General features: G+C 39.6%; 1 protein-coding gene across 2 annotated transcripts; it reads left to right on the top strand.

The window, feature by feature from the left end:
* The first annotated feature begins 188 nt into the window (after window positions 1-188).
* On the top strand, window positions 189-26,163 carry aggf1.L (angiogenic factor with G-patch and FHA domains 1 L homeolog). 2 transcript variants are annotated; one of them, XM_018265391.2, is made up of 14 exons: window positions 189-609; window positions 1,563-1,659; window positions 4,297-4,466; window positions 5,560-5,691; window positions 6,238-6,414; window positions 12,414-12,651; window positions 15,696-15,807; window positions 16,503-16,554; window positions 18,033-18,134; window positions 18,852-19,017; window positions 20,194-20,276; window positions 21,288-21,412; window positions 22,464-22,563; window positions 24,472-26,163. In XM_018265391.2, the coding sequence occupies exons 1-14, from the start codon at window positions 295-297 to the stop codon at window positions 24,667-24,669; spliced, it is 2,067 nt and encodes a 688-aa protein (XP_018120880.1). In that variant the 5' UTR covers window positions 189-294; the 3' UTR covers window positions 24,670-26,163. The 2 variants fall into 2 exon arrangements, with proteins under 2 accessions (XP_018120880.1, XP_018120886.1); XM_018265397.2 differs by lacking the exon at window positions 12,414-12,651 and adding an exon at window positions 7,947-8,016.
* Window positions 26,164-26,493: the final 330 nt, after the last annotated feature.

Raw genomic sequence — 26,493 nt, 5'->3', positions numbered from 1 at the left:
TTTCATGTAGAGAGAACAGTAGAACAGTGATTTCAGTGCTATAACCTTGTATTAAACAGAATATAAAATACATGTCTCCTCTGCACACTCCACATAGACGCCATGCGCTGTTGCGCCACTAGGTGGCAGTAGTCAGTATGAAATGCGGCTATAGAAGCCCCGAAACAGGAAGTGCTTTCACTAGCAGATTTGAGCCTGGAAAGTGTTGGTGCGGCTCGTGTGTTGTTTCAGGGATAGAAACAACTGAACGGTTCCAATGTGAAAGCTCCCGTAGCTGCCGCTTAGTACTCGGCCATGGTGCGGCACGGAGCGCTACCGACTGAGGAAAGTATCGGCCCCGGTGAGACGTCCCCTCTTTCCACAGCCCCTGTTACATTACAGCAGGATTCCTCGCAATGGCAACATCATCCCGACGGGACTCCCAAAGCCTCTCCCATGTCCCAAGATCCAGACGCCGACGACACCGCCGCCCTGTGCATCAGAGTGAGGGCCCTGGAAGCTGAGCTGGACACCTGCCGCCAGGAGCTCCGGGAAATCCAGAGAAGACTGAGCCACAGCGAGAGACTGCACCGGAGCACCGACACTCGCAACCAGGAGCTCCAGAGACAGGCGGGTGACTGACACGTACAGCTGCCAATAGTATTGTCTCACATACCACGTGATACCTCTGTTATATCAGCAGCTGCCAGGACCTGATAGGGAACTGAAGTGTGGAACACAGACCGGGACCAGAGAATATCTATAGGGAGATACAATAAAGGGGCTATTTTTAAAGATATTAATTTTTAGCACCATGTAAAAGCAACACCCTGTATTACTTATAATTGCCTACAAAATTAGTTGTTTTTTTTTTTTTTTACTCATCCTATATGTCTCCTTTAAAAGAATAACCAATGCTGTGGTTATTCTCGTGATCTAAACAGAATGGAAATCCTAGGGATCTGCTTCTCTTCTTGTAAAATGCACAGTGTTGCATGCCGTATTAATGAAGTTTTATACTTACCTCCAGATGTGCCCATATCTTGTTCATGCAGGGGGGAAGACATTTGATTGCAAGCAGTCTGTCCAAGCTGCCTCCCAATCACCATACTTGCACAGGTCATCTGCTTAAATTGGACTACACAAGTATGATATATGTATGATAAGGTGGACTGATTAGCCAAACAAATTGGCGACTTTGCACCCTTCCTTCCACCCTGCATGAATTGCCACAGATCTATGGGTGCTATTTTGAGAGCAGCAGCCACCCCATGATTAAAGAGCTGCCTACATTTGACAGAACTGTGATATCAAATGTGAGCTGCAGTCACACCCCAGAAAGAAGTGTTCTCTCTATGAGCACTAGGGGTGCACTCTTGCGCTTCTGTCTGGGTTCTTTGTCCATTATATTAGATTACATTATGTTATATTCCTTACATATGTATGCTCTAATGTGTAGGAACTGCATATTCTTTGGAAAAAAAAACCAGTTTGTATAACTTTGCATGTAGTTGGGAGCTCTTTAAGAATAAAGGTGTTGTTCTACCATATGTCCCCATAAAGATTTTCCATGGTTTTTGCAGGTAGAGGAACTAAGTAGAGAAATCCATGAAGGAAAAAGAGCAGATCAGACAGACCAGGAAGTACAGACAGATGACTGTTATGCTTGGGCACAATCTGGTCAGTATCTGCATCTTTAACCATAAACAAGAGATGCATTTTTTTGTTATGTGTATGGAATTGTTATGTGCCGGCCGACCCAATACCCGTGGGTTCGGGTTGACCATGCGCTGCTCCTCGCTTCAAATGCTGGCATCTGAATTCCGGGTTCCGGTCTTATAGTCTCGCGTCTGGACCCCAGAAGCACTGGTGTGGGCGGCAGCAGGGCGGGTTAGGGTCGGGTGCGGGTCAGGGAAACCCTGACCCGCACATCACTAGTATGGAACCTTTGTTCTATTTTAAATTACATTTATATAGGTCCCTGGTAAGGCCTCATCTGGAGTATGCAGTGCAGTTTTGGACTCAAGTCCTTAAAAGGGATAGAAATGAGCTGGAGAGAGTGCAGAGACTAAGTGCAACTAAATTGGTTAGAAGGAGGGAAGACTTAAATTATGAGGGGAGACTGTCAAGGTTGGGGTTGTTTTCTCTGGGAAAAAAGGCGCTTGCGAGGGGACATGATTACACTTTACAAGGACATTATAGACAAATGGCAGGGGACCTTTTTACCCATAAAGTGGATCACCGTACCAGAGGCCTCCCCTTCAGACTAGAAGAAAAGAACTTTCATTTGAAGCAACGTAGGGGGTTCTTCACAGTCAGGACAGTGAGGTGGTGGAATGCACTGCCGGGTGATGTTGTGATGCTGATTCAGTTAATGCCTTTAAGAATGGCTTGGATGATTTTTTGGACAGACATAATATCAAAGGCTATTGTGATACTAAGCTCTATAGTTAGTATAGATATGGGTATATAGAATGTATGTGAAAGTAGGGAGGGGTGTGTGTATGGATGCTGGGTTTTCATTTGGAGGGGTTGAACTTTATAGACTTTGTCTTTTTTCAACCCTATGTAACTTTATTTCCACATGGGAGCAGCCATACTGTCATATTCCTAGAAACTTTGCAGTTGGTCTTCAGTATTTATATTTTATAGTTTTTGCGTTAAATGCCTTGCTCTTTTGCCTTCTTTCCACTTTCAAATGGGGTCTCTTACCCCATCTAAAAAACAAATGCTCTGTAAGGCTACACATTAATTGTTATTGATTCTTTTTATTACTCATCATTCTATTCAGCCCTCTCCTATTCATATTCCAGTCTCTTATTCAAATCAATCCATGGTTACCAGGGTAATTTGGACCCTAGCAACCAGATTGCTAAAATGGCAAACTGGAGAGCTGAAGAATAAAAAGCGAAATAACTCAAAAACTACAAATAATAAAAATTGAAAACCAAAAGCAAATCGTCAGAATATCTATCTCTGCATCATACTAAAAGTTAATGTAAAGGAGAACAACCCCTTAAAGCACTCATAGGGCCGGTTAGTGAGTATCACTTATGTATTATAATGGATAATGTACCCCCTACTGTAAATGATAAGGATATTAGAAGTTACTGACGGGGTTGTTCTGTGACCATATAAAGGCACAAGGCTGCAGGCTGAGTTATACAGGGAACTCGGAGTATCATCATGTATTATAAGGGATAATGTACCCCCTACTGTAAATGATAAGGATATTAGAAGTCACTGAGGGGTCCAGTAACCATATAAAGGCACAAGGCTGCAGGCTAAGTTATACAGGGAACTCGGAGTATCACTCATGTATTATAAGGGATAATGTACCCCCTACTGTAAATGATAAGTATATTAGGAGTCACTGAGGGGTTGTTCTGTGACTATATAAAGGCACAAGGCTGCAGGCTGAGTTATACAGGGAACTCTGGTATCACTCATGTATTATAAGGGATAATGTACCCCCTACTGTAAATGATAAGGATATTAGAAGTCACTGAGGGGTCCAGTAACCATATAAAGGCACAAGGCTGCAGGCTAAGTTATACAGGGAACTCGGAGTATCACTCATGTATTATAAGGGATAATGTACCCCCTACTGTAAATGATAAGTATATTAGGAGTCACTGAGGGGTTGTTCTGTGACCATATAAAGGCACAAGGCTGCAGGCTGAGTTATACAGGGAACTCTGGTATCACTCATGTATTATAAGGGATAATGTCTGCTGAGAAATAGAAACTACAAAGATTATGATGCTGCCAAGATTTGACTTTTTTATTTTATAATAAATATTTAACTGATGCTGCGGCTGCCCACTGTAGCACAATTGACAAACTTATCAAAACAAGGGACACATCTCTCTCTGCATCTATGTATAAAAAGGTGTCTATATATAGAGAATATATATAGATATATCTCAAACAAGCCTAACTGCTAGTTGATCCATCTGATCCACTTTTGCATAAATGTCCTGATTGGAAAAAGATTCACATCCAGAAAATGCGTGGGGGGGGCGCCACAGTAGCTGGGCCTAGGGGGGCAAGGAGGGTAAATCCGGCCCTGGGGCCGGTAGCCATAAGAAGCATCAAATAGTATGTTTTCTCTGGGTTTTATTTGCCCTTTAATTGTCTGTATACTGTGTAGTTATTCTGAATACTGAAACACTCTGGTGGTAAAATGTTTTTTCAGTTTACTCAAGTAATTTCTTTTAGACAGATTTGAGAATATATTTTATGCGTGATGGATTTGAAAGCCTGTGATGTATGTTTTGTCAACAAATGCTAAATGTTAATTATTGTATTTTCTAGATTATTACTATGCTTCCAATGGTAATGATTATAGTGGACTTGCACCAGGAGTGTCAGATCAGATCAGTGTGACAGAAGACAGCCATTTTTCACAAGTTGAAGCAGGAGCAAGCAGCAGTCAGTGTGTGGGAGAAGTTCAAGAAGAAACTGACTACGCGCAGCATGCTGAGGTAATGCACCGCTAGGATACATAGAACTGTTGCAGTCTGAAAGAGTACAGTGGTCTCAGCTGGGGAACTGACTGAGCTGTTGCAATATGTGGATTGGGGAAGGGGTCTTAAAAAGACTTTGCTCTAAAGGTGGCCATACACGGGCAGATGAAGCTGCCTATATTGGTCCTTCGGAAGGGTCTTCCTGATCGATATCTGGCCACTATATCGACCGGGAAAGTTTAATTTTTCTGCCAACCGAATCGTCGGAACCCATTGCTCCTCGTTGTAATCCGATCGTTCGGCTCTAGGGCCGAATGTTCGGCTTACCCCGATTTAGCCCTGCCGTTGTTGGGCATATCGGTGAAAGATCCACTTGTTTGTCGATAAAAGGAGAAGAAGAAGACATAATGGACCACACGCCAATGGTTGATGCAGTTAAAAAGTTTTTTATTTAGCAAGAAAACATCTCAAAAGAGCCTTCCGTGTTTTGTGCCTTGTGGGCACTTGGTCATAGACTCTTTTGAGATGTTTCTTTCTTAACTAAAAAACATTTTAACTGCATCAAGCATTGGAGTTTGGTCCGGTGTGCCAGCCTACTACTACAACTACATCATATAGGAATATGTACAGTAGTGAATATACCGATGACTTCACAAATGTCAACGTTGATGACCAGTTATTAAATTTTTAAAGACTAATAGAGCCTGCACTCCAGTTGGGGGAAACAATACTATTCTATGCAAAAAATGCTACCAGCTGGCGCTATGCCACCCATACCGGGAGGGAGCGGCCATGTTTAATCACACATATGATCTTAATTATAGAGCCTCTCAGCTTGTGCACTATAAGCATGTGCATGATAAGCAAAATGCGACCCTAACCTTCAGTTGCACGCTTATGTCACAGCATTGCCATCCACACCGGGAGCTCCCTCTTAGTGCAGGTGGCATAGTACTTGCTACCAGCACTTTTTGCAAAAAATAGTATTGTTTCCATCCAACAGGAGTGCAGCCATGTAAGCCTTTGCATGTGGCTATCCATGTTTGTACAGCAAATGTGAGTAAAACTGATCTGTTTTGTATTTGAATAATAATTTTTTCTCTTCTATTAGGAAGAGCAGGAATGCTCACTGGCGGAGAGCCTGAGAGCGACTGCAGAAGCTGCCGTGACACAGACCGGATTTGTATATGATGAAAGCACAGGGATGTATTTTGATCACAGCACTGGATTTTATTATGATTCGGTATGTTTATTTGGAGCCTTTGTTTCTTTATTTTATAGGAGACATGTAGGATAAATTAACCCCCCCCCCTAATTTTGTAGTCAATAATGAATACTATATGGTGCTGGTTTTACTTTTTGAAGTAAATTAATATTGTCCTTAAAAATGAACCCTTTACTGGAGCTCCCTATAGATGTTCACTGGTCCCTGTCAGTGTTTCAAAAGAGGGGTTGGTATGTCCTAACAGTCCCTGCCAGAAACACAGTAGGAGGGGGACAGCCAATCACAGCCCTGCAGTCACACAAGCAAAAACAGGCTTCAGTGCAGCCGGCTCCCCTGCAGAGCCTATGAAAGGAGGCAGCAGGAAGTGAAAGAGTTGGGCTGGACTAGTAGGATTTTTGAAGACATTTTCAATAAAGTAACACAACTTTTTCAAGCACATTTTTTCTATCTCTAAGAGTTAAATGCCCTGGCACATTCTTGTGTTTTTACATAAAATGTCTCCTTTAACACAATTTGCTTAGGCTGTTGCTTTTTATAACTGAAGTTATTCTGTATCATATGAAGGAGTCCCAGCTATACTATGATTCTACCACTGGTATATATTACTACTGTGATGTGGAAAGTGGCCGCTACCTATTTCATTCCCGAGTGGATCTTCAGCCTTTCACTGATACAAACCCTCAGCCAACCAAAGATAAAAGAAGTAAGAAGAAGAGGCGAGATCCAGACAGCGTGGAAAAGGTCTGTAAATACAACTTTTTACTTTTATTTTCTCAGTGGGTTAGAACCCTTCCACCAAAAATAATGCTCTACTAAGCAATCTTGAAATTGAGCCATTTTCCTATGAAGCAATTTTAATATGTTTAAATACCTGGGCATGTCATGACAGGTATAAATGGCTGCTGGGTCTGTGGCCCAGGGTAAATTTAGTGTATAAACAGCTTCTCCAATGGGACTTGCTGTGCTCCTACGTGAACAACACAGCTGTATATGGTGATAAGAGAGTTGGGGTCCTGTGTGTATCCTTCTATAGTTTGGGAATATTTTATAAAGGTTTGTATACAAACTCCACTGTTAACTTCTTATTGCTTCATTCCAAGGCAGTTCTTTCACCATGGCTCTTTTTACTGAAATGTGAAAAACTGTAAGACTTGCATCAAAACAAGACACTTTTTTTTTTTTTTTTTTAAACTAAAAATCGACGTGTCGTCAGCTTTTTTTTTTTATTTACTTATTTAAAGTTTTTTTTAAATGTTTTGGTCAGCTTATCAAGGTTACAGTATAAATTTCAGGCTTAATATATACATTCTAATCCCTGCAGGACACTTTTTTTTTTAAAAACAAAAAAAAACAAAAAAAAAAAAGAGGATTAGTTATATAGGTCTAACTTGAATTGCCTGAATCTTGGAGTTGTTAATATGATATAAATTGAGGCTTGACATTAAAGAGTACTTAAGTTTTTTAGTTTGTCAGTAATGGGATGATACACTAATATGAAGGGCAGGTTGTACAGCAACTGGCAAAATTCCCTTGGATAGCTCTTTGCTCATTTATTGTTGGATTGAGCAAGCTACACTGTAAATGTGTCCTGAAAACTGGAATAGGAAACCAGCAGTATAAATTACATTTAGTTCTTATTGGCTAAAAGTGGCAGAACGGCATGTCTAACCCACTGTATTCAGTGGGTTACAGTTCAGTGTAAAAATAAAAACTGGGTAAATAGATAGGCTGTGCAAAATAAAAAAATGTTTCTAATATAATTAGTTAGCCAAAACTGTAATTTGTAAGGGCTAGTGTTTAGATGCCTTAACATGACATAACAGAACACTACTTTTCAGCTCTCTAACTCTGAGTTAGTCAGTAACTTGAAGCGGGGCCACATGGGACATAGCTGTTCAGGGAGTTTGCAATTGATCCTTAGCATTCAGCTCAGATTCAAAAGCAAACCGTTATGACCCATGTGCCCCCCCCATCAAGTCACTGATTGGTTACTGCCTGGTAACCAATCAGTGGTAAGCAAGAGAGCTGCAAAGCAGGAAGTAGTGTTCTGGCTATTATGTTAGACATCCAGTCACTCCAGCCTTTATACATTACATTTTTGCTTACTAACTATATTAGAACAGTTTTTATTTTGCACAGCCTATCTATTTACCCAGTTTTTATTTTTACACGGAACAATTCCTTTAAATAAAGCTACAGGATCGGATTGTAGTGCTTGCAGCCGAGCATCCTATTCTCTTCATTGTCAGGTTGACTAATAATCTTGTCTTTAGGTGCACGATTTGGCTGACACCATGGCTAGCTTGAAGATTTCCACTTTGGGATACACACCATATCACAAAGGTAGAGTTGAGAAGAACGTGCCAGTTTAGGTAGAAATCGCATTCATTATCTTGTCAGTTTTAAACATACCGGTTGGCATCTCTGTACATTCTACCATACAGTCAGATCACATTGCATGTACCATGGGGTGTAAATGGTTGTACTACTCACACCTATACTAACCTGCTACTTTAAGATTTACTTATTCTCATCTTTAATAAGTAAGCATGACCTTTGTAGACAAATGTTTAGCTTTGTGTTTGGTTGAGTCTTTCCTCCTTGGCCTTTCTTTCTTTTTTTTTTATGTGCGTTGGTGCTAAATTGATAATTCTGTATTCAATCAGTTGTTACCACAGATGATAAATCTTCTGCCTAAAGTAATTATGCAGCTTATTCCCTAACTTATTCCCTATATTGACCCAAAATAGAGTTGAGCTGTGCATTCCATCTATGGATGGAGGACGTCCGTGTGGATAGATTTCTGTGTGAACCATGAGACCCGTACTGCCTAATTTTATTATTGTAGTTTGATATTGGGATCTGATAGAATTCAGGTGTCCCAACATTTTTTCCTAGGAGCCACATTTAAAGGGATTCTGTCATGATTTTTTTAATGTCGTTTTTATTTCTAAATTACATTGTTTACACTGCAAATAATTCACTCTACAATATAAAATTTCATTCCTGAACCAGCAATTGTATTTTTTTTAGTTGTAATAGTGGTGTGTAGGAGCCATCTCAGGTCATTTTGCCTGGTCATGTGCTTTCAGAAAGAGCCAGCACTTCAGGATGGAACTGCTTTCTGACAGTCTGTTGTTTGTCCTACTCAATGTAACTGAATGTGTCACAGTGGGACCTGGATTTTACTATTGAATGTTGTGCTTAGATCTACCAGGGAGCTGTTATCTTGTGTCAGGGAGCTGTTGTTTCTCCTACTCAATGTAACTGAATGTGTCGCAGTGGGACCTGGATTTTACTATTGAATGTTGTGCTTAGATCTACCAGGGAGCTGTTATCTTGTGTCAGGGAGCTGCTATCTGGTTACCTTCCCATTGTTCTTTTGTTAGGCTGCTGGGGGGGAGAGGTGATATCACTCCAACTTGCAGTACAGCAGTAAAGAGTGACTGAAGTTTATCAGAGCACAAGTCACATGACTGGGAGCAGCTGGGAAACTGACAATATGTCTAGCCCCATGTCAGACTTCAAAATTAAGTATAAAAAAGGTTTGCTCTTTTGAAAAACTGATTTCGGTGCAGAATTCTGCTGGAGCAGCGCTATGATGCATTTTGAAAACAACTTTTTTTTCCTATAATAGTATCCCTTTTAAATGTAGGGGGAGCCACAGACATATAAGCATTAAAAAATTCCTGGGTGTTGTAAAATAAGGGCTGTGATTGGCTGTTTGGTATGACATCCTGCATGTAGCACTGTATGACTGTACATGTGTCTTTATACCTCCATAGGAATCGACATCAAAGTGAGTGGCAAGCAACTTGTTTTTAGATAGCTCTAAGTAGCATTAATAACACACAGCACACTTCTAATGGAAACAATTATGATACATTTGTGCCAACAAGTTTCTCCAGAAAGCTGCAAGTCATCTGTGCAAGTCTTAGAATTTTTCCTGAGCAGTGTACCAGTCTAAATATTTTCAGTAAAGGGTCTATATATGTTGAGTCAGAATCTAGGCCTTGTATAGGGGAAAGTACTTGCTCTATGTTATCTATAAGGATCATTTTCAATGGTTTATATTCAGTTTTGATCAATATTGACCCCTTTATGTAACCTTTGAGCTATATCTTCTCTGGAATGCAAATATTTGTTACTAACCATAAAGATGCTCAGGATTCCATTTTCCATGAGCTGAAGTGGTGTTTGTACAGGGACCTGCATAAAATGTTCCTAAAGTCCTCAGCTACTCGTGAGATCAGCCTTTAATGCTTTATCTTTTCTTTAGCATACATCTGCATGTATCATGAGACACGGTAGTTGGAAAACAACACTAGGATTTATGTTATAACATGGATGCCCTATACAGGTATAGGATCTGTTATCCAGAAACACGTTATCCAGAAAGCTCATCTCAAATAGACTCCATTTTCATTAAAATTTTCAAACATATTTCCTTTTCCTCTGTAATAACAAAACAGTACCTTGTACTTGTTCACAATCAAAATATAATGAATAAATCCTTATGGCCAGGAAAACAATCCTGTTGGGTTTATTTTAAAGGGGAACTATCACGAAAATAAAATTTTTATTTAAGCTTCATCATACTGAAGTGAGAAACTTTCTATATGCAATCAATTCAAAATTCTGCATTGTTTCTGAAATAATCAAAATAAGTTTATGATCACTACCCTTCTCTTATCAGCAGTTTCTCTTCATTCTGTCTTCATGCAGCAGTTGGGTGTTGGATGAATGATCCCATATATATTTTAGGGGGGGTTCCTTTCCTAGCAGATGTATTAGAGCTCACTCAAATAACTGATTCCAGTACAAACAAAATCCAACAAAATAGCTGCCTTTTGCACAAATTCTGCATGTAGAGAGACAGGATTTCTGGTGATTTTAATAGAGTGAGCTCTAATACATCTTCTAGGCAAAAGGAGCCCCCCTATGAGATATATTGGATCTTCATCTGACACCCAACTTCTGCAAGAAGACAGAATGAAGAGAAACAGATGCCAAGAGAGGAATAGTGAAGATAAACTTGATTATTTCAGAAACAGAACAGAGTTTTCAGTTGCTTGTATTTAGAAAGTTTCTTACTTCAGTATGATGAAGCTTGTATTAAATTTTTATTTTCGTGAAAGTTCCCCTTTAATGTTTAAATGATTCTTATGTGGGCGGCCTGTGCTTACTGTTGGAATATGAGAGAATTCAAATACACTCGCAATACTTTACACAGCTTGCAGCCCACCGTTTCTTTTGATCCTGTGACCCAGTGTGATATACCAAATAGTAGCGAAGAACCTACGGTACCTCCAAACTTTTTATTGTGTGGAATACAGCCAAACGTTTCAGGAGCCTCACACACTTGAAACATGCACTTAACCACTGGGGAAGGGAAAATGAGGCTCCTGAAAGGTTTGATTGTATTCTGCACAATAAAAAGTTTGGAGGTACCGTAGGTACATCACTTGCAATTAGCATTGCGTCTTCAACTTGTTTTTCGCTACTATTTGCCTACTGTTGGAACAGTCACACGTGTTGCTATTAAAGGGACACTAAACCCAACCATAAAGGAGTCTCACTGCGCCCCCAAGTTCTCTAATAGTTGAGAAAAAACTTAATTACACATGGAAACCAATTCACTTCAATCTTCCATTAGAAGGTGGATTGTGGGAGAGGCTTTACTCTGCAGCAGACCCTGTAACCCTCTACTTCCTCTATAGTTATGTGCCGGACATGGAGACAGATTTACAGAGGTCAGTTGGGATTCTCATTGTAGGATTATTTTGCATTTAATGCAGTTGTGAGAGCTGAGGGAAGTTTTATTGAGCAATATTGCTTTAAGAATACTCCTTTCTGGATTAAACTCCCAGATACCTTAATTGCTATATGTTAAAGGACAAGGTCGGTTAAACTAAAGAAGAAGCTAGAAATGTTGTACATTATGTTTTGAGCTTCTGTACCAGCCCCAGGCAACCCCACCCCTTTAGCAGTAAAGATCTGTGTCTCCAAAGATGCCCTAGTAGCTCCCCATCTTCTTTTCTGCTGAATAACTGCACTTGCTCCATGGTGCTGTCAGTTACTGAGCTTAGGGACCGGCTCAAAATATAGAATATAAATGTCACAATATAAGGCTGATTAGTTATTAATACAGATAATTACTACATGGCAGCACAAAAACCAGTGCAATTAGCATCAGAATTTAATAATCAGCCCTGTAGCATCAGCTTATATTACAGACAAACCTCATTTTCTGCTTGATAATTAGTGACAACCCCTAAGCTTAGCTTCTCAGCAGCTACTCTGAGCCCACTGAGCATGTGAGAGTCGCAGACATTTTCCAAGATGGTGACCCCCTGTGACAAGTTTGAAGTCCTGTATCATTGCTGCTATTGACAAGCTGAAACTTTAGGCTGGTGCAATAAGTGCAGTATATAAAACATGGCATTTTTAGCCCTATTCATTTTTAGGGTTTAGATCTCCTTTAAAGTATGCTGAAACAACTGAGTAAAGTGTGGTTGAGAAGTGCAGCAGAGTTTAGTGTCCCTTTAAGCTTATTCACACACACCCACCCACATTATTCATGACCTCCTTTTTCTCATTTGCACATGTAAAGATTCATTTCTTAACATAAAGCAATTGTTTGATCAACTGTCAGTTTGATCACATATGCCAAAAATAGAACGAACAGCAGTATGAGCTGATTTCTCAAGATACTACTATGTTGTCACATTTCCTTTAAGGCTACAGAGAAAATGGAAGGTGACCCAGTAAGTCCCCCTGAAAGGGAAGAATTTGCTGCTCAGAGAAAGAAAGCTAGGATGGACAGTATAATAGAACGGTACGAAAGAGAGAGCTCATCCTCAGATGAGAGTGAACCAGAGGAGGGAGAAATCACTGACTCTGACAATGAGAAGACTTCCAGTGATGACGACATGTCAAGTGGACTTAGTGTAACGTCCAACACCTCAGAGCCTGAAGGTGACCTCATTTTGCTGTATTTATGCGATTGCAGGCAGAAATATGATTCTTTGCCTATATATGTATGAGATATTTATTAAACTGCTTAATAGTAAAATAATTAACCAGCCTGTTAAAAATTCCTGTTTTTTTTCAGTAGTTTAATAAATATTTTATACGTTATATATTTACCCCCCCAAAACCCTTTACGCCTGTTGTTTGTGTAACTAGGAGCCCAGGGTTAGAACTTGGACATAGAATTGGACCCCAGAGTACATGTTGCAACAGAACTTTATACAATCTAAACCAGGGGGTTCCCAACCTTTTTTTACCCGTGAGACACATTCAAATGTAAAAAGAGTTGAGGAGCAACACAAGCATGAAAAAGTCCCTTGGGATGCAAAATAAGGGCTGTGATTGGCTATTTGGTATCCCCTATGTGGAATGGCAGCCTATAGAAGGCTCTACTTGGCACCATAATTAGTTTTTATGCAATTAAAAATTGCCTCCAAGCCTGGAATTCAAAAATCAGCACCTGCTTTGAGGACACTGAGAGCAACATCAAAGGGGTTGGAGAGCAACATGTTGCTCACGAGCTACTGGTTGGGGATCACTGATCTAAACCATTCTTTTCTTAAGGATTAAAGAAAGGCAAATTCACCCAGAGGGGACATTGTTAGACACCCTCCAATACAGTTTCTGCCTGGGGCACAGTTGTAGTAGAATAAAGTCAAAGGGACTTTTAGTTTTCTTGAAAACGTTTCACCACTCATCTGATTTTATTAGATACTGTATATCATGACCTGGATAAATGAGAATCTTCATAGACATACAGTACTAGTAGGAATGCGAGGAAGAAGCGCGAGTCAAAGGGCCCCTGGAAATTCATATCTACCCTCTTTCATGTGGAATTTGTATAAAGAGAACTCAATCAAATGTCACTGGCATTGGACCGCTGTGCCATGATTAATATGTTTCTACTGGAACTTGTTCTTCTTGATGAAGGTCATTTCAATGTTAAGGATTTTCAGGGTTTTTGCTGGAGGTGTGGTTGTTGTTTCAACTTACTCACTTCTAGATGGCCAAGCTTAAAAGGGGACCTGTCACACAGACATAAAAAGCTGTACAATAAAAGCCCTTTTCAAATTAAACATGAAAGGCAAATTCTTTTTTTATCAAAACACCCATACCTGTTAGTTAAGGTACTTAAAAATCTTTGCTGTCAATCATATATTGCTCCCCCCACCTCTATGGCTCTATCCCACGACAGTATCCCTTTAGTAACGGTGTCCACAAAATGGCGGCTGCATGCTTGATGTGATTGTGTAATTCCAAGACTGGAGGAAACAAGATTCAAATAATTTATATATTGTAAGTACATTTTATTTTGCCTGACAAACACAAAAGAAATTTGGAATTATTTTTTAAGGTGACGGGTTCCCTTTAACTTAACTTTTATTATGTTGTAGACCGATATTCTTATATATATTTTTTTTGTGGTATTTGAATTATCTAGTTTTTGGATTATAAGACTAAAGAATGGAATTTTGACAGCTATCTGGTTGCTAAGGCCAATTTACCCTAGCAACCCGTGGCTAAACACTATAACAATAAAATTGTAGCCTTACAGAGCAATAGTCTTGGCTGCCATTTGAGAGCTGTAAAGATGCAGAATAGGAAGAAAAATTATTCATAAAAAATGGGAAAAAAGGTGCTAAAAAAATAGGCCATACTTTGATATGCTAAAAGTGAACAACCCCTTTAATATTAGCAGAAGCACATTGTATTTAAACTCCCTGATGCATCGGCTGTAAACAAACCCTCAGGGGGTTATTTATCAAAGGTCAAGTTGTTTTTTCCATGAAAAATTCGAGTTTACTAGGATATTTTTAAAAACGCAAAAAACAGTTTTTCCGAGATTTATTATACCCCAAAGCTGGAAATAGCTCAAATCTGAAAATACAGCATCTAAAACCTGTCGAGGTCATGTAGAAGTCAATGGCAGAGCTCCCTTGAACCATTTGAAGATGTTATCCTTCACTATGTTCTATATTTATTTTGGTGGGTTTCGCTTGAAAACTTGATCTCCGAAAACTCAATCACTAACGTTATTCGAATTTTTCATCCTGACTGCATTGATTAGAGTTATTTTACATTCCAACTGTGGCAAATAACCCCCTGTGCATGTTAAGAAGAAGATTTATTGATCCATGGCAATTTAAAGTGATGGTTACCTCCAGGTAAAACCCTTTGTTCCAGCTTGGAAAATAACTTTCTCTACGTATACATTTAGCATTGGGGACCACTGATTTGCACAGGTGATGTTGCTTATCAGTTAGGCACATTCTGATGCATTGCCACAGGTATTCACTTTGATAAACTGGTCAAAACATTCAATAAATAGATTAGGAATCCCTCTAAGTATCTTATTTCTGTACCACATAATGTTAGGGTATTCCACATGTAGATTTGAGACTTTATATGAGACTTTATAGACTGCATATACCATCTTTGCCTCCCTGTAGACACTACAGCCTGCGCGGGTATACAGCAATGGCTGAATAGGGGGCCCTAGGCAGTGTTATCGTTTTAGGCCCAAACCTTTGTACTACTGCCCTTTTTGACAAATACATTTTGTTTAGCTACATGGTGCAGTATAACTCATATGCTGGACACTGTTCATATTTCTGGGGCCACACTGTGCACACTGTACTGATGGAGCCCTATATAGAAGTTAAGTAAGCCTTGTTCAAAGTCTGATTTGAAACTGTCATCCTTTTCTGTCTTGTTTTCTTTTTGCTCTATCCACATGTCTGCCATGTTCTTCCGCCTATCTGCATGTTATATTTTAATACCTAATTGCTATCTCCTGTCTCTTGCCTTCTGTTTCCCACCCTAAAATGAAAACAAAATCTGGCAGATTTATGCATGCTTCTAACTACAGGCTCGTGCACTGAAATCACACACATATATATATTAAGTTTCTGCGCTTTAGCTTTGGTCCTATTTTACTGATTGTGTGTTGCCCAAGAACAGTATTTAATCCATTTTTGTAACCTTTATAGACCAAGAAAGAATTTGGCCTCCATGTATAAGAGTAACTGTTGTCCGATCACCAGTGCTTCAGACAGGAACCCTGTTTATCATCACAGCCGATAAAACTGCCACCATTGGAAGGTAATTGGCCAAGGCGAAACTTGCACAGTATACGAAGATAAAATGTCTCTAAACATGTCATCATGGGCCAATAGATGTCCTCTTGCACAATCCCTGGGATTAAAAAAATAATCTTTGTGTTAATGTGTCACTTCTTTGTATACAATGATTTTATTACTTCTGAAGAGCTACTTACATAAACCTTCTCTGCCCTTTTTTAGGTTTAAAGGAACAGTAACATTAAAAAATGAAAGTGTTTTAAAGTAATAAAAATATAAAGCAATGTTGCCGTGCACAGTTCAGAAACACTAATATTGTTTATATAAATAAGATACTGTGTAGCCATGGGGGCAGTCATTCAAAGGAGAAATGGCTCAGGTTACACAGCAGATAACAGATAAGCTCTGTAGAACATAATGGTGTTGTCTTTATCCACTATTTAACCTGTGCCATATAGACTTTTTTCAATTTCCACCATTGCCACTCAACAGCTTGTTTATATGAACTATAGTAGTGTTTCTGAAGCAAACACACCAGTTTTAACAGTGCAGGGCAACAGTACATGATATTTTCATTTCATTTTTTGGTGTTACTGTTCCTTTTAAAACAACCTGAGTTACAGAAGCACAATTAGGTTTCCTTTAAAGGAATTTTCCTGAACTTTGCTAAAATAATAGTCAATTATTAATTTTATTTTATTTTATTTTTTTTTAAAGAGAAAAGGATTTGGGGCATACAATCCGGATTCCAGAGCTTGGCATCAGTAAAGTAAGTGTATGACTTTTTTATTCACTGAAATGTGTTTGATTTTACTTTCCAATCTTGGTTCATTACAGCTGGGGCAGATATTCGTCAGAGCAGCCAAAACTGTTGGTCTTGAGTTTGGATTCAAGTACAGATATGTGGCACACTAGGGGGGTTGCTTACTAAAACTAAATTTCTCATATTTTTATTAAACCAAGCTCAACCAAACTCCCATCGACGATTTTATCTTATTTATCAAGAAAATAACTCCAAAAAGATGGGTTGGGAAAAAACTCAATATAAATTAGCTAAAACCCGAATCGTGTGAATTTTTTAGATTTGATGCACAATAATTTTTTTTTCTTTGGGTTATCACCCGAAAACCCCAAATTTTTCGGATTATGAGTTGAAACCCAGCAAAGACCATGATATCTTCAAAATGTAAAAGGGACATCTCCTATTGATTTCTACATGACCTCGGCAGGTTTGAGATGGTTAATATTTGCATTCTGACTTTTTGCAGCTTCAGAGTATAGTAAATCTGGAAAAACATGAGTTTTTATTTTGACGAAAAATTTTAGTTTTTGCCCCAAAGACCCGACCAGAAAAAAAATCGTGGTTTAGTAAATAACCCCCCTAGGTGTACGATCACATTTGAATCCAAAATGTAGGAATTTGCTTTTCATTTAAGTATGGCAAAGTGTGGATCCAACTGATTTAAAGGAGAATTAAAGTCCCCTGAACCCTGCTGTGGAACTCTGTCTCTATCTTCATGCAGGGGTTGAGAGTCTAATTTTGAATGACACCCCAATATAGCCTTTAGGGTGCATTTCTTTTGCCTGAAAGATGTATTCAAGCAGAAATCCTGTCTCATGCAGAATTTGTGCCAGTCCGTTTTTTTGTTCTTGTTTGTGCTGGAATCCTTTATTTGAGTGAACTCAAATACATCCTCTAATGGATTCCCCCTAAAAGATATGACTGCATGCAGAAAGAATAAAGAGAAAAGGAGTCCAAAGTAGGGAGTTGTTGGTGATCTGTACAGCTGATGATGAATTGAATGTTCTGCTGCCAATTAAGTTGCTCTGTGCCAACAACTCCACTGTGTCAGTAAATCAAAATAGTAAAGGAAGGAGAACTCCAGCAGACTCTCTGCAAAACTTTTATTCCAGGTTGTGGTTACACAAAAATAGAAATCGAAAGAGAGAAATGGATACTGAGTAAAGGATAGTGAACTCTATTGTCAGAATTTTTAATTGATTGTATTTAGAAGATTTCTTATTTCAGTATAATGAAGTTTATATAACATTTTAGTGATAGTTCCCCTTTAAATAGAATTCAGAAACAGACTCTAAATTGCTGGCAGGGAATTGGTTAAAAGTTAAAAAGAGTCATTTGCAACTCTAATCATTCAAAATCTCCTCAGATAAAATGGATTTGAACCGAATCCACTTCATTAAAACCACTGTATGCTAAACCTACTTTTTCCCATTCTCTTTCCTTAGTTTCATGCTGAAGTGTACTTTGATCATGATTTACAAAGCTACGTACTTGTCGATCAAGGCAGCCAAAATGGAACAGTCATTAATGGCAACCACATACTGCAGGTAAGCACACAGGTGAATACTGATCAAAGTGTACCGACCGTTTGTTACAGCTCTATTCACTTGTAAAGGATTTTCAGCGTTCTCTTGTGGTGCACTGTCCTTGGCTGTGGCACACGATTATGATTGCCTTGAGACTTCTGCTTTGGGACGATTTGGGACCCTCCATTGCAAAAGTGTCCAGACCCTAGTTGTGGAAGCCTAATGCTATGGGTGTTGATTTGCATTAGTGGCTTCTGGTCATCTTAAAATAGAAGGCAGAATGGTTTGTACAAAATACAGGGAAGTGCTGCAAGAGATCCCATGCCAGGCTACTAAATCCTGGGAGAAAGTTCCTCTCTGCAGGGCAGTGATCCTAAATGCCCAGAATTAGCCTAAAAGTCATTTAATAAGGAGGCACTTCTCAGAGCTAAAGGCATAGCCCTTGTAAAAGATCTAGGCTTTTTGAATATATTGAATTACATAAACTAATATTGGCTTTTATTCGTGTCACCGAATTATAAACGTTTTTGGCTAATGCCCTACGAAAGGTAAAATAGCTAAAGTAACAAAGGCTATAACGGAGAACTAGCTGCAATTTTGTTTCTTTATTAGCACAACATGCTTCAAGCCTAATCAGTCCTTGAAAAAAGGTCTATTATTGATGTGCTCTATAGACCCGAAACCTGCTCAGTTATTTCCCATAATGCCCTGCTGAACAGCCTTTTTCCTTTGTCACAGCCTAAAGAAGTCAGCCAGCCTTGTGTGCTGCAACATGGCGATGAAGTAAAGTTTGGGGAGACTGTGCTTTCTTTCCATGTGCACCCAGGCAGTGAAACATGTGATGGATGTGAGCCAGGGCAGGTCAGAGCCCACCTCCGTCTGAATAAGAAAGAAGAGCATTTTGGTAAGAGCATTCCTTCCTCAGATGCATTTGTTCTGGCAATGCATTGTAGAACCACACCTCACTCCAGTGGTTTAAATGATTAAATGCAAACTATGCCCTTGAACATTGCAGCCTGTATTTAAAACACTGTTTCTTATAAATTAAAAATATTGATTTTTCAATTTAAGTGCCCCCTAGTCAATATAATTGTAACTTTGAACCCTGGGGTATTTTTTTTTTTTTACCACTGCACCTAAATCTTTGTTCCATCTTTCAGGGGTTTGATGGGCTGTGAATGTGAAAAAGATATTTTCCAAGAAAGATCGTAATTAGGGATGGGCGAATTTTTTCGCCTCATTTCGCCGAAAAAATGACACCCATAGACTTGTGTGGTGGTGTGTGTCAAAAACAAAATACGCACGTCAAAACAAAAATCTTTTTTATCGCTCATAGACTTTAATGGGCGTCTGCGACATTTCACCGGCGGCGAATTTTTGACGAAACGGGTCAAATTCGGATTGGTTGGTGTTAACCCCCACTTCTATGAGAGATATCCAGCGTGAATGTTTACTGGAGTTTAAGTGATCCCTTTTTCCCATGTTGGTGTTGAAGGATTAAAAGGGTAATTTCATCTCACTTGTTAGAGCCACACAAAAAATGTGCCTACTGCACTATATTATTCCTTATTTATTTGCCCACAGCCCACAGATCTTTTTGTTCAAATTGGAAAAGGACAGCTAAGAGACTGTTACGGATTTATATCGTATCAGGGATTCAGTAAAACACAGGATATCATAATATTTTGTGATGTTGGGGAGAAGAGATTTTACCCGAGTTCTCATTTCTATCCTTGCATTAATTCTGAGCACAGATGGGTTTTGGACTTGGTTAGGTGTTGGTTGGACTGGGGAAGTACATTCCTCCTTTGCTCCTGAGGTTTCCCTGTCTTGGAACCATAATGTCGCACAGAAGTAGCGTATAGAGTGAGATGACTTGGGTATGGAATGGATGTGGGTCATAAAATGGCAAAATCTTTACGTTTTTGCAGGTTAACGTTTTGCAAGTAAGGGTCGGATGCGTGTTGAGTTATTCCTGACCCACGAATCACTAACTTATAGCTCCAAGTAAACCTTTATTTGGAATTTTACAATACTGACAACTGGAACCTGCTCTGAGACTGTCTCTGTGTTTTAACAGCTGGTCCAGTACTGACCAAGGAGGGCAAAGAACTGCTACGGAAACAGGGGCTTAAGAAAATCAGAGCAAAATATGGATTACAAGTAAGTGATTGAGACAAATAATACATCTGAAGGGTTTGTTCCTTTTGTTATTGTTTTGCAAGGGTCTGTGCTATGAAGTAATTCGATTAAATAAGAATGCACCCTATTTATTTGTATTTGGTTTTACCTTATAAAAATGAGTGGTTGCTGTTACACTTGATATATGGAAACAATAGGAATACTGCTTCCTTATTGCGGCTTTCCTTCACATCTACAATGGTGTTCTTTGCTCTGTCTTCAGACTTTACCTTCTGTTCTGCGTTCTGCTACCAATGAGACAAGCAGGAGCTGTGGCCTAAAGGTCACCTGTTGTCACCTTGTATTTCAGAGGACATGGGGAGCTAAACCTGCAACAATCAGAACCATAATCCCTACGTTTAGCCTCAGCCTGTACAAATAAATGCAAAGCGTTCGGTCTAGAACAAATAAATATATTTATTGGTTAGTGCCCCATGAATGTATGCAGTAATTCTTTATGCAAATATTGTTGCTTTGCTTTAAAGTAAAGCAAACTGAGATCTGACATGTCTCTGTCTTTATTCTGCAAATGAAGCAGTGTTGTTACAGAGATCCTGCTTCATCTAGGAGCCACAAGTTTTGAGTGCCGCAGAAGGCATAGACCCTTACAGACATTTATTTAAAGATACAGTATCTTGTTGAAAAATAATTTATTTTTCTTGACCACAGCAAACTGTACTGGATGCTGACATTGATCTAGAGATGTTGACTGTAGAAGAAACATGCTGCTATTATAGCCATTGGGCAAGCATACTGACTATAATCCTTTACTACTTTCTCATTATTAGGTATAGCACAATGCAGCAATCTGCATTGGATTCATTCCCAGTTCTCATCATGGCATCAATGTGTATTAAATTACAATGTACAATTAAATTAAGACTTTCACAACCACTAGCAGCAGTCGGGGAAAACCAGCAAGATATAATGCATATTGGAACTGCCCTTTTCATACAGTGATCTGACTTTTCCTTGCATCTAACTCTTCCCCAGAGTGCTGATTATGAAGACAAGGTTCTAACAAACCCAAAATACAAGGACAGAGCAGGAAGACGGAGACAAGTGGTGGGTAGTGAAGGCACTTTCCACAAAGAGGAGGCTCCAGCATCTGTACATGTGTAAGATTTGCTCTTCACCTTCTTTAAAGTTTCAAGTTGCCATTATTTAGATTTCACTCCATCTCACTGCTCCGTTTCCTTAGTAGCAAAGAGTTCTAGTTTTACTCTCAAAATATACTTTTTAAGTTTTGGAATCCGTAAAATTTTTTTGTTCTTCAGCGCTCCAGTTTGGGATTCTGTCCGTGATCTGGTTGCTAGAGTCCCATTTAAACTAGCAACCAGAATGTGCTTGAATGGCAGACTGGAAATACATAGTAGAGGTTCTGAAAAAAAAAAAAAAAAATAGCCTCAAGCCTGAAAACAACTCTCTGCGGCTTGCCAGGCAAAATAGAAAAACAAAAAAAGTACACAAAAATGCAGAACTAAAAGACCAATTACATATTGTTTAAGAATATCAATGTCTACATTATACTGAATGTTAACGTAAAGGTGATATTGCCACACATTCTAAACTTATTATTATCTTACCTACCAGTCTAATTTGGTCATCCATCTGAGGGGAAGGGAGGAGGAGCTGCTGCCCTTCTCATTTCTACATCTATTGATGTCCATCCATCCTCTCGGGCACATAAGATTTTCAGTTGAGCAGTGAGGCATCAAAATTCAATACTCTTAACTGCCCAAATCTGCCCATGTGAGGTCACCATAATTATCAGCAAAAATAAAATGGAAAAAATACTTTACTGGCTATGGTCCTTTTCTTCCCCTCATTACCTAAATTGTTATGACCAGGTACTCCCGGACTGTAATTTAAGTTTTTATACAGTTGGACTTTTCCTTAAACTTTTTAAACAGCAGAACAGTAAATTCTACATTCCGGGTTGCTAAAAAATGGAGCAAACTTTGCATTTCCTTTAAATTAGATGTGTGGTTAGTTTATGAAGTTCACTCCCATCTTTGATATAATGAGATGTTATTATGGATCGCAGCAAGAGACATTCTAGTTGCAGTTCTTGATGTGCAGCATTTAGGCCTAGCTTTACACATTTTATATAAAAGAAGATATTTGCTGGATATTTTACATTTTGAAATAACTTTTTTTTTTGTACAGTGAGATTAATGACAGCAACAAGGGCAGGAAAATGCTGGAAAAGATGGGATGGAAAAAGGGAGAAGGCCTTGGCAAGACAAGCGATGGCATAAGGGATCCGGTAGGTTCCTAATATCACTGTATAATCGATTCTAAGCCATGTTAAAAACATTCCTTTATAGGTATCTGTTATTAGTGATACTGAATGCAAAGGGGGGGGGTTGTGGGAGCACTCCAAGGCTAAGTAAAAATATATATATAAATCCAGCGGAAGTGTTACTGATCTGGCCAAATTAACTACAAACCTAGAGAAAAAGAAAGGGGGTTGATCAATGCACATTCCCTGGTCCCCTGTCTCATAAGCAATCTAGCACATATGCAAGTGCTTGTATTTACAAAAACAGGGGTTATTAGTTACAAAGTTATGATCATTAAATTGGTAAGTCACCATAAAAGAGAGCGATTGCCTAGACCACAACTTCTGTTCCACTGGCTTAATCCTCCAGCACTTGCGGCTTTAAAAAGAGAGAGACTGCCCAGACCAACACCCGTTTTTTAAAAAGCCTGGGACCACAATTTAAAGGGACGGGTGTGGGGGTGCTACAACCAGTGCAGCCATCAGGGGGGGACAGGGGGGAGAGTTGTAGGGGGCCCCGAGGGTAAAGGGGGCCTGGCCACGCCACACTTACTTGATTAGCGGCCCCCCATCTTTCTGAGAGCTGCTGACTTCGGGAAGGCATGGACGTTTAAGGGGCCACCAATTTTTTTTCTCATGTGGGGTCCTAGCCATCAATATTTTTTAATGGGGATGGGGGGGCCCTGGCCACAAATGTTTTTTTATGGGGGGCCCTGACCACCAATATCTTTTTATTAACATGTGGGAACCCTAGACACCAATATTTTTTTTTACTGTGTGGTGCGGACCTGTAGGTGGGGCTTGCGGTGGGTGCAGCCCAGGGGGCCTAGGAAATTGTCGTATGGGGCCCTGTGATTTCTGATGGCGGTCCTGGCTACAACCACATGGAAGCTTGGCCTGCAGCATAACTGCTACAATACAAAAAAGGGGGTTGTGGGAGCACTCCAAGGATAAGTAAAATACAATGGAGTGCTAATTATCTGGCCAAATTAACTACAACCATAGCGAAAAAGAAGGGGATTGATCAATGCTCAAATATAATGTGACCGGAGGTAAATAGTTAGGGACCATTACATGGGGTTTACCTTGACGTGGTATGGTGACTTGACAATTTTATGCTCATAACTTTGTAACTAATAACTCCCGTTTTTGTAAATACAAGCACTTGCATAGATACTGGATTCAGTTCAGCCAGGCACTTTGATTTGGTAAATAGTGCTGTAAAAAGCCAAATCCTGGATTCTGTATGTATCTTAAACAGTTCAAGGGACCGGCCAAAAGACCAGCTTAGCTGCACATTGTGTGGTACCTGCGTCTCATGTACATAAATACAGCAGCACACTAAGTTGTGATATACCTCTGGTCACTACCCATTTGCTTCCTCCTTTAGGCCCAAAGTGTTGGACTGCACATGAGTTATACTCTAGACAACACCTGGTTCAAAGCAGCAATTTCCACTGACTTTGAGTGGAGGGGATTTTCTTGCATTGAGTCCCCTTTCCATAGAGTGAAAAAAAGCTGTGTGTGCCAGCCTCTGGGTATGACCATTGTATGTGTGGGTGTTACTCCTTACTGTACAAGAGCTGAGGGTTTGAAACCCTGAAAAATTCTCATCTGCGATGATATCCCTGTTCTCTTCTTTAGTTCCCAGTGCAGGGTAGGGTGATCTGAACACACAAAGGGACAAGCCTTGTGCAGCTACAGACTTATGTCTTGTCTCCAGATGAGTGCACTGGCATTTGAGCTGGTCTTTAAGTGCTCTCTAACCGGATGAAAATGTTCATGTAGTTGTTAAGTAGCCTATCGAGATGGGGAAAAAAACAGGAAAAGTTCTTGCTTTTGGAAAACTGGTATCATTTTGACATGTTATTTCTGTTTAATCATAACTACCAGATTCAGCTTCAGCTTCGCAAAAAGAAGGCAGGTTTGGGTTCCCAGAATCCCACATCGATTGAAGATAACCAGCCTCCAACACAAAACCAGAAGAACTGGGAAAAAGCCAGGGAGAGATATGCAGAAGCCTTCCCCGATGCTAAAACCAAAAACGAGACCAAGAGCTCTGTGACTTGGATAAAGGGCTCTGCACAATAATGACCTCCATACCAACGTTACCAGGAAATTGCTGTGAAGAGGCATTGCCTTGGTTTTTTTTTTTTTTTTTAGATCTGGGGAGATGGGTATGCAATGTATTGCTGTATACTCAACCTCCCTTTAAGTTAATGGTGTTCTAAGTTTTGTAGAGGAAGTACTAAAATCTGCTCTAAGTCTGGATGTTAATGCCCCTAGGGGAAAAGGTCCAGTATATACTTGGGATGTTTAATGCAGCTTCTGTTACTTATCTGTAACCCCCCCTAGGAACACGCATTAAACCAGTTACGGTACTTAGGTTTGGCAGCTAAGGAGTCTAAGGAACAACCTCAAGTGCAGTTTATCTTTAGTTAGGCCTCCATTTCTCACTGTCCGATAGCAGATTCTGGGAAGTGCAGTTTAGAAGCTGAATGCTATTTATTTGATGTTTAGGATTACATTTACCTATTCAAATGTGACTAATTTAATCACAGACCCCCCCGTCAGTAGTGATGTGCAGGATCTGCAGGACAGGTGGGTTTGGGCTGGCATGCGTACATCTTGTGGGTTGGACCAAATGTTACCATCTGCCTACTTGCCATGCCCCTTCAACATCTAACGGTGGCCATACAGGCAGACATTGCTCGTTTGGCAACCTCTCCCAATGAGTGGATCTCGCCCCCAGATATGCCCACCTAGAGGTGGATGATAGGCTGATCACAACTCAGAGAATACAAGCGGTCAAACTGATGACCGCATCAATGAGCTGATGCAATCCTCTATCAGACTGGATTTTTAAATCTGCCCAATCAGCATCTGGACGATTTTTGGCCAGATATCGATTGGGGAAGCTCGTTGGAGGGCCCCATACACTGCCCTATCAGCTTGGCCCTTATATCAGCCCGTGCATGGCCACCTTAATATAGGTGAGTCGGGCCGATAAATACTGATGGTTCGGCAGTCAGAACAGCTTGGTGGATTATAAGGCTGGGGTGGGTTAGGGTTGACTTGCACATTACTACTTTCCAGGCGAATGTAGCAGTTTCAAGGCTAATTGATCTTGCCAAATGTATATGTAATATCTCTTCCACTACTTTGATACACAAACACTACATTACACAATAGTACACATGGCATTTAGGCATCACAAAAACCATATCAATTTGTACACCATACCATGCTCCAAAAGATGTCTGTAAAGTTCCTCTATCTAAACCAGAACCCATAAGGCAGGGATTTCAGATGTACGGGTTTGCCACCCATAGATGTCTCAACACCAGTTGGCATGGCTTGTTAACTACGTGGTGAATAGACAAGTGAGAGCTGTGCCATAGAGGGAGAATTTAAGGAATTTGCAGGAATCACATAGTTGCCTTAGATTACAGGTCATAGCAAAATATCACAATAACAGGTTTCTTCTGTGAAGAAATGTACAAAGATTGATTATTCTTTTTTTGTGGAAATAGAATTTTTTTTTAGCAATCTGTTTATATAATAAATATTTTAATTAAAAAAAAATGGATGTGGTTATATATGAACAAATGTTTTACTTAAAGGATAAGTAAACCTTACATATAAGTGAAGGTAAAATTGATGAGGGTGCTATTCTAGGTGGCACTGTTATAAAAAAATTCATCCATATTAACAGTACATGTATCCTTTAATATTTTGGAATTAAAAATAAATAATGGACATACATTGCAAAAGCGCTTAGAATAGCACTATCATCAATTCTACATTTACTTATTTTTGAGGTTTACTTATCCTTTAAGGAATTTTGATTGCACATAGGGGGCTGTATATATAACAATTTAGCCCAATAGGGTTTCATTTAAGATGATTAGGTGC

The sequence above is a fragment of the Xenopus laevis genome, chromosome 1L (assembly GCF_017654675.1).
Source record: "Xenopus laevis strain J_2021 chromosome 1L, Xenopus_laevis_v10.1, whole genome shotgun sequence".
Classification (NCBI taxonomy): Eukaryota; Metazoa; Chordata; class Amphibia; order Anura; family Pipidae; genus Xenopus; species Xenopus laevis.
This window is presented reverse-complemented; position numbering and strand designations above follow the sequence as displayed.

Excerpts from the sequence above, each read along its gene's own strand:
- aggf1.L (XM_018265391.2), top strand. The coding sequence starts at position 295 with ATGGTGCGGCACGGAGCGCTACCGACTGAGGAAAGTATCGGCCCCGGT. Across the intron at positions 21,413-22,463 it reads GCTCCAGCATCTGTACATGT|TGAGATTAATGACAGCAACA; the intron begins GTAAGATTTGCT and ends TTTTTTGTACAG. Across the intron at positions 22,564-24,471 it reads GCGATGGCATAAGGGATCCG|ATTCAGCTTCAGCTTCGCAA; the intron begins GTAGGTTCCTAA and ends CATAACTACCAG.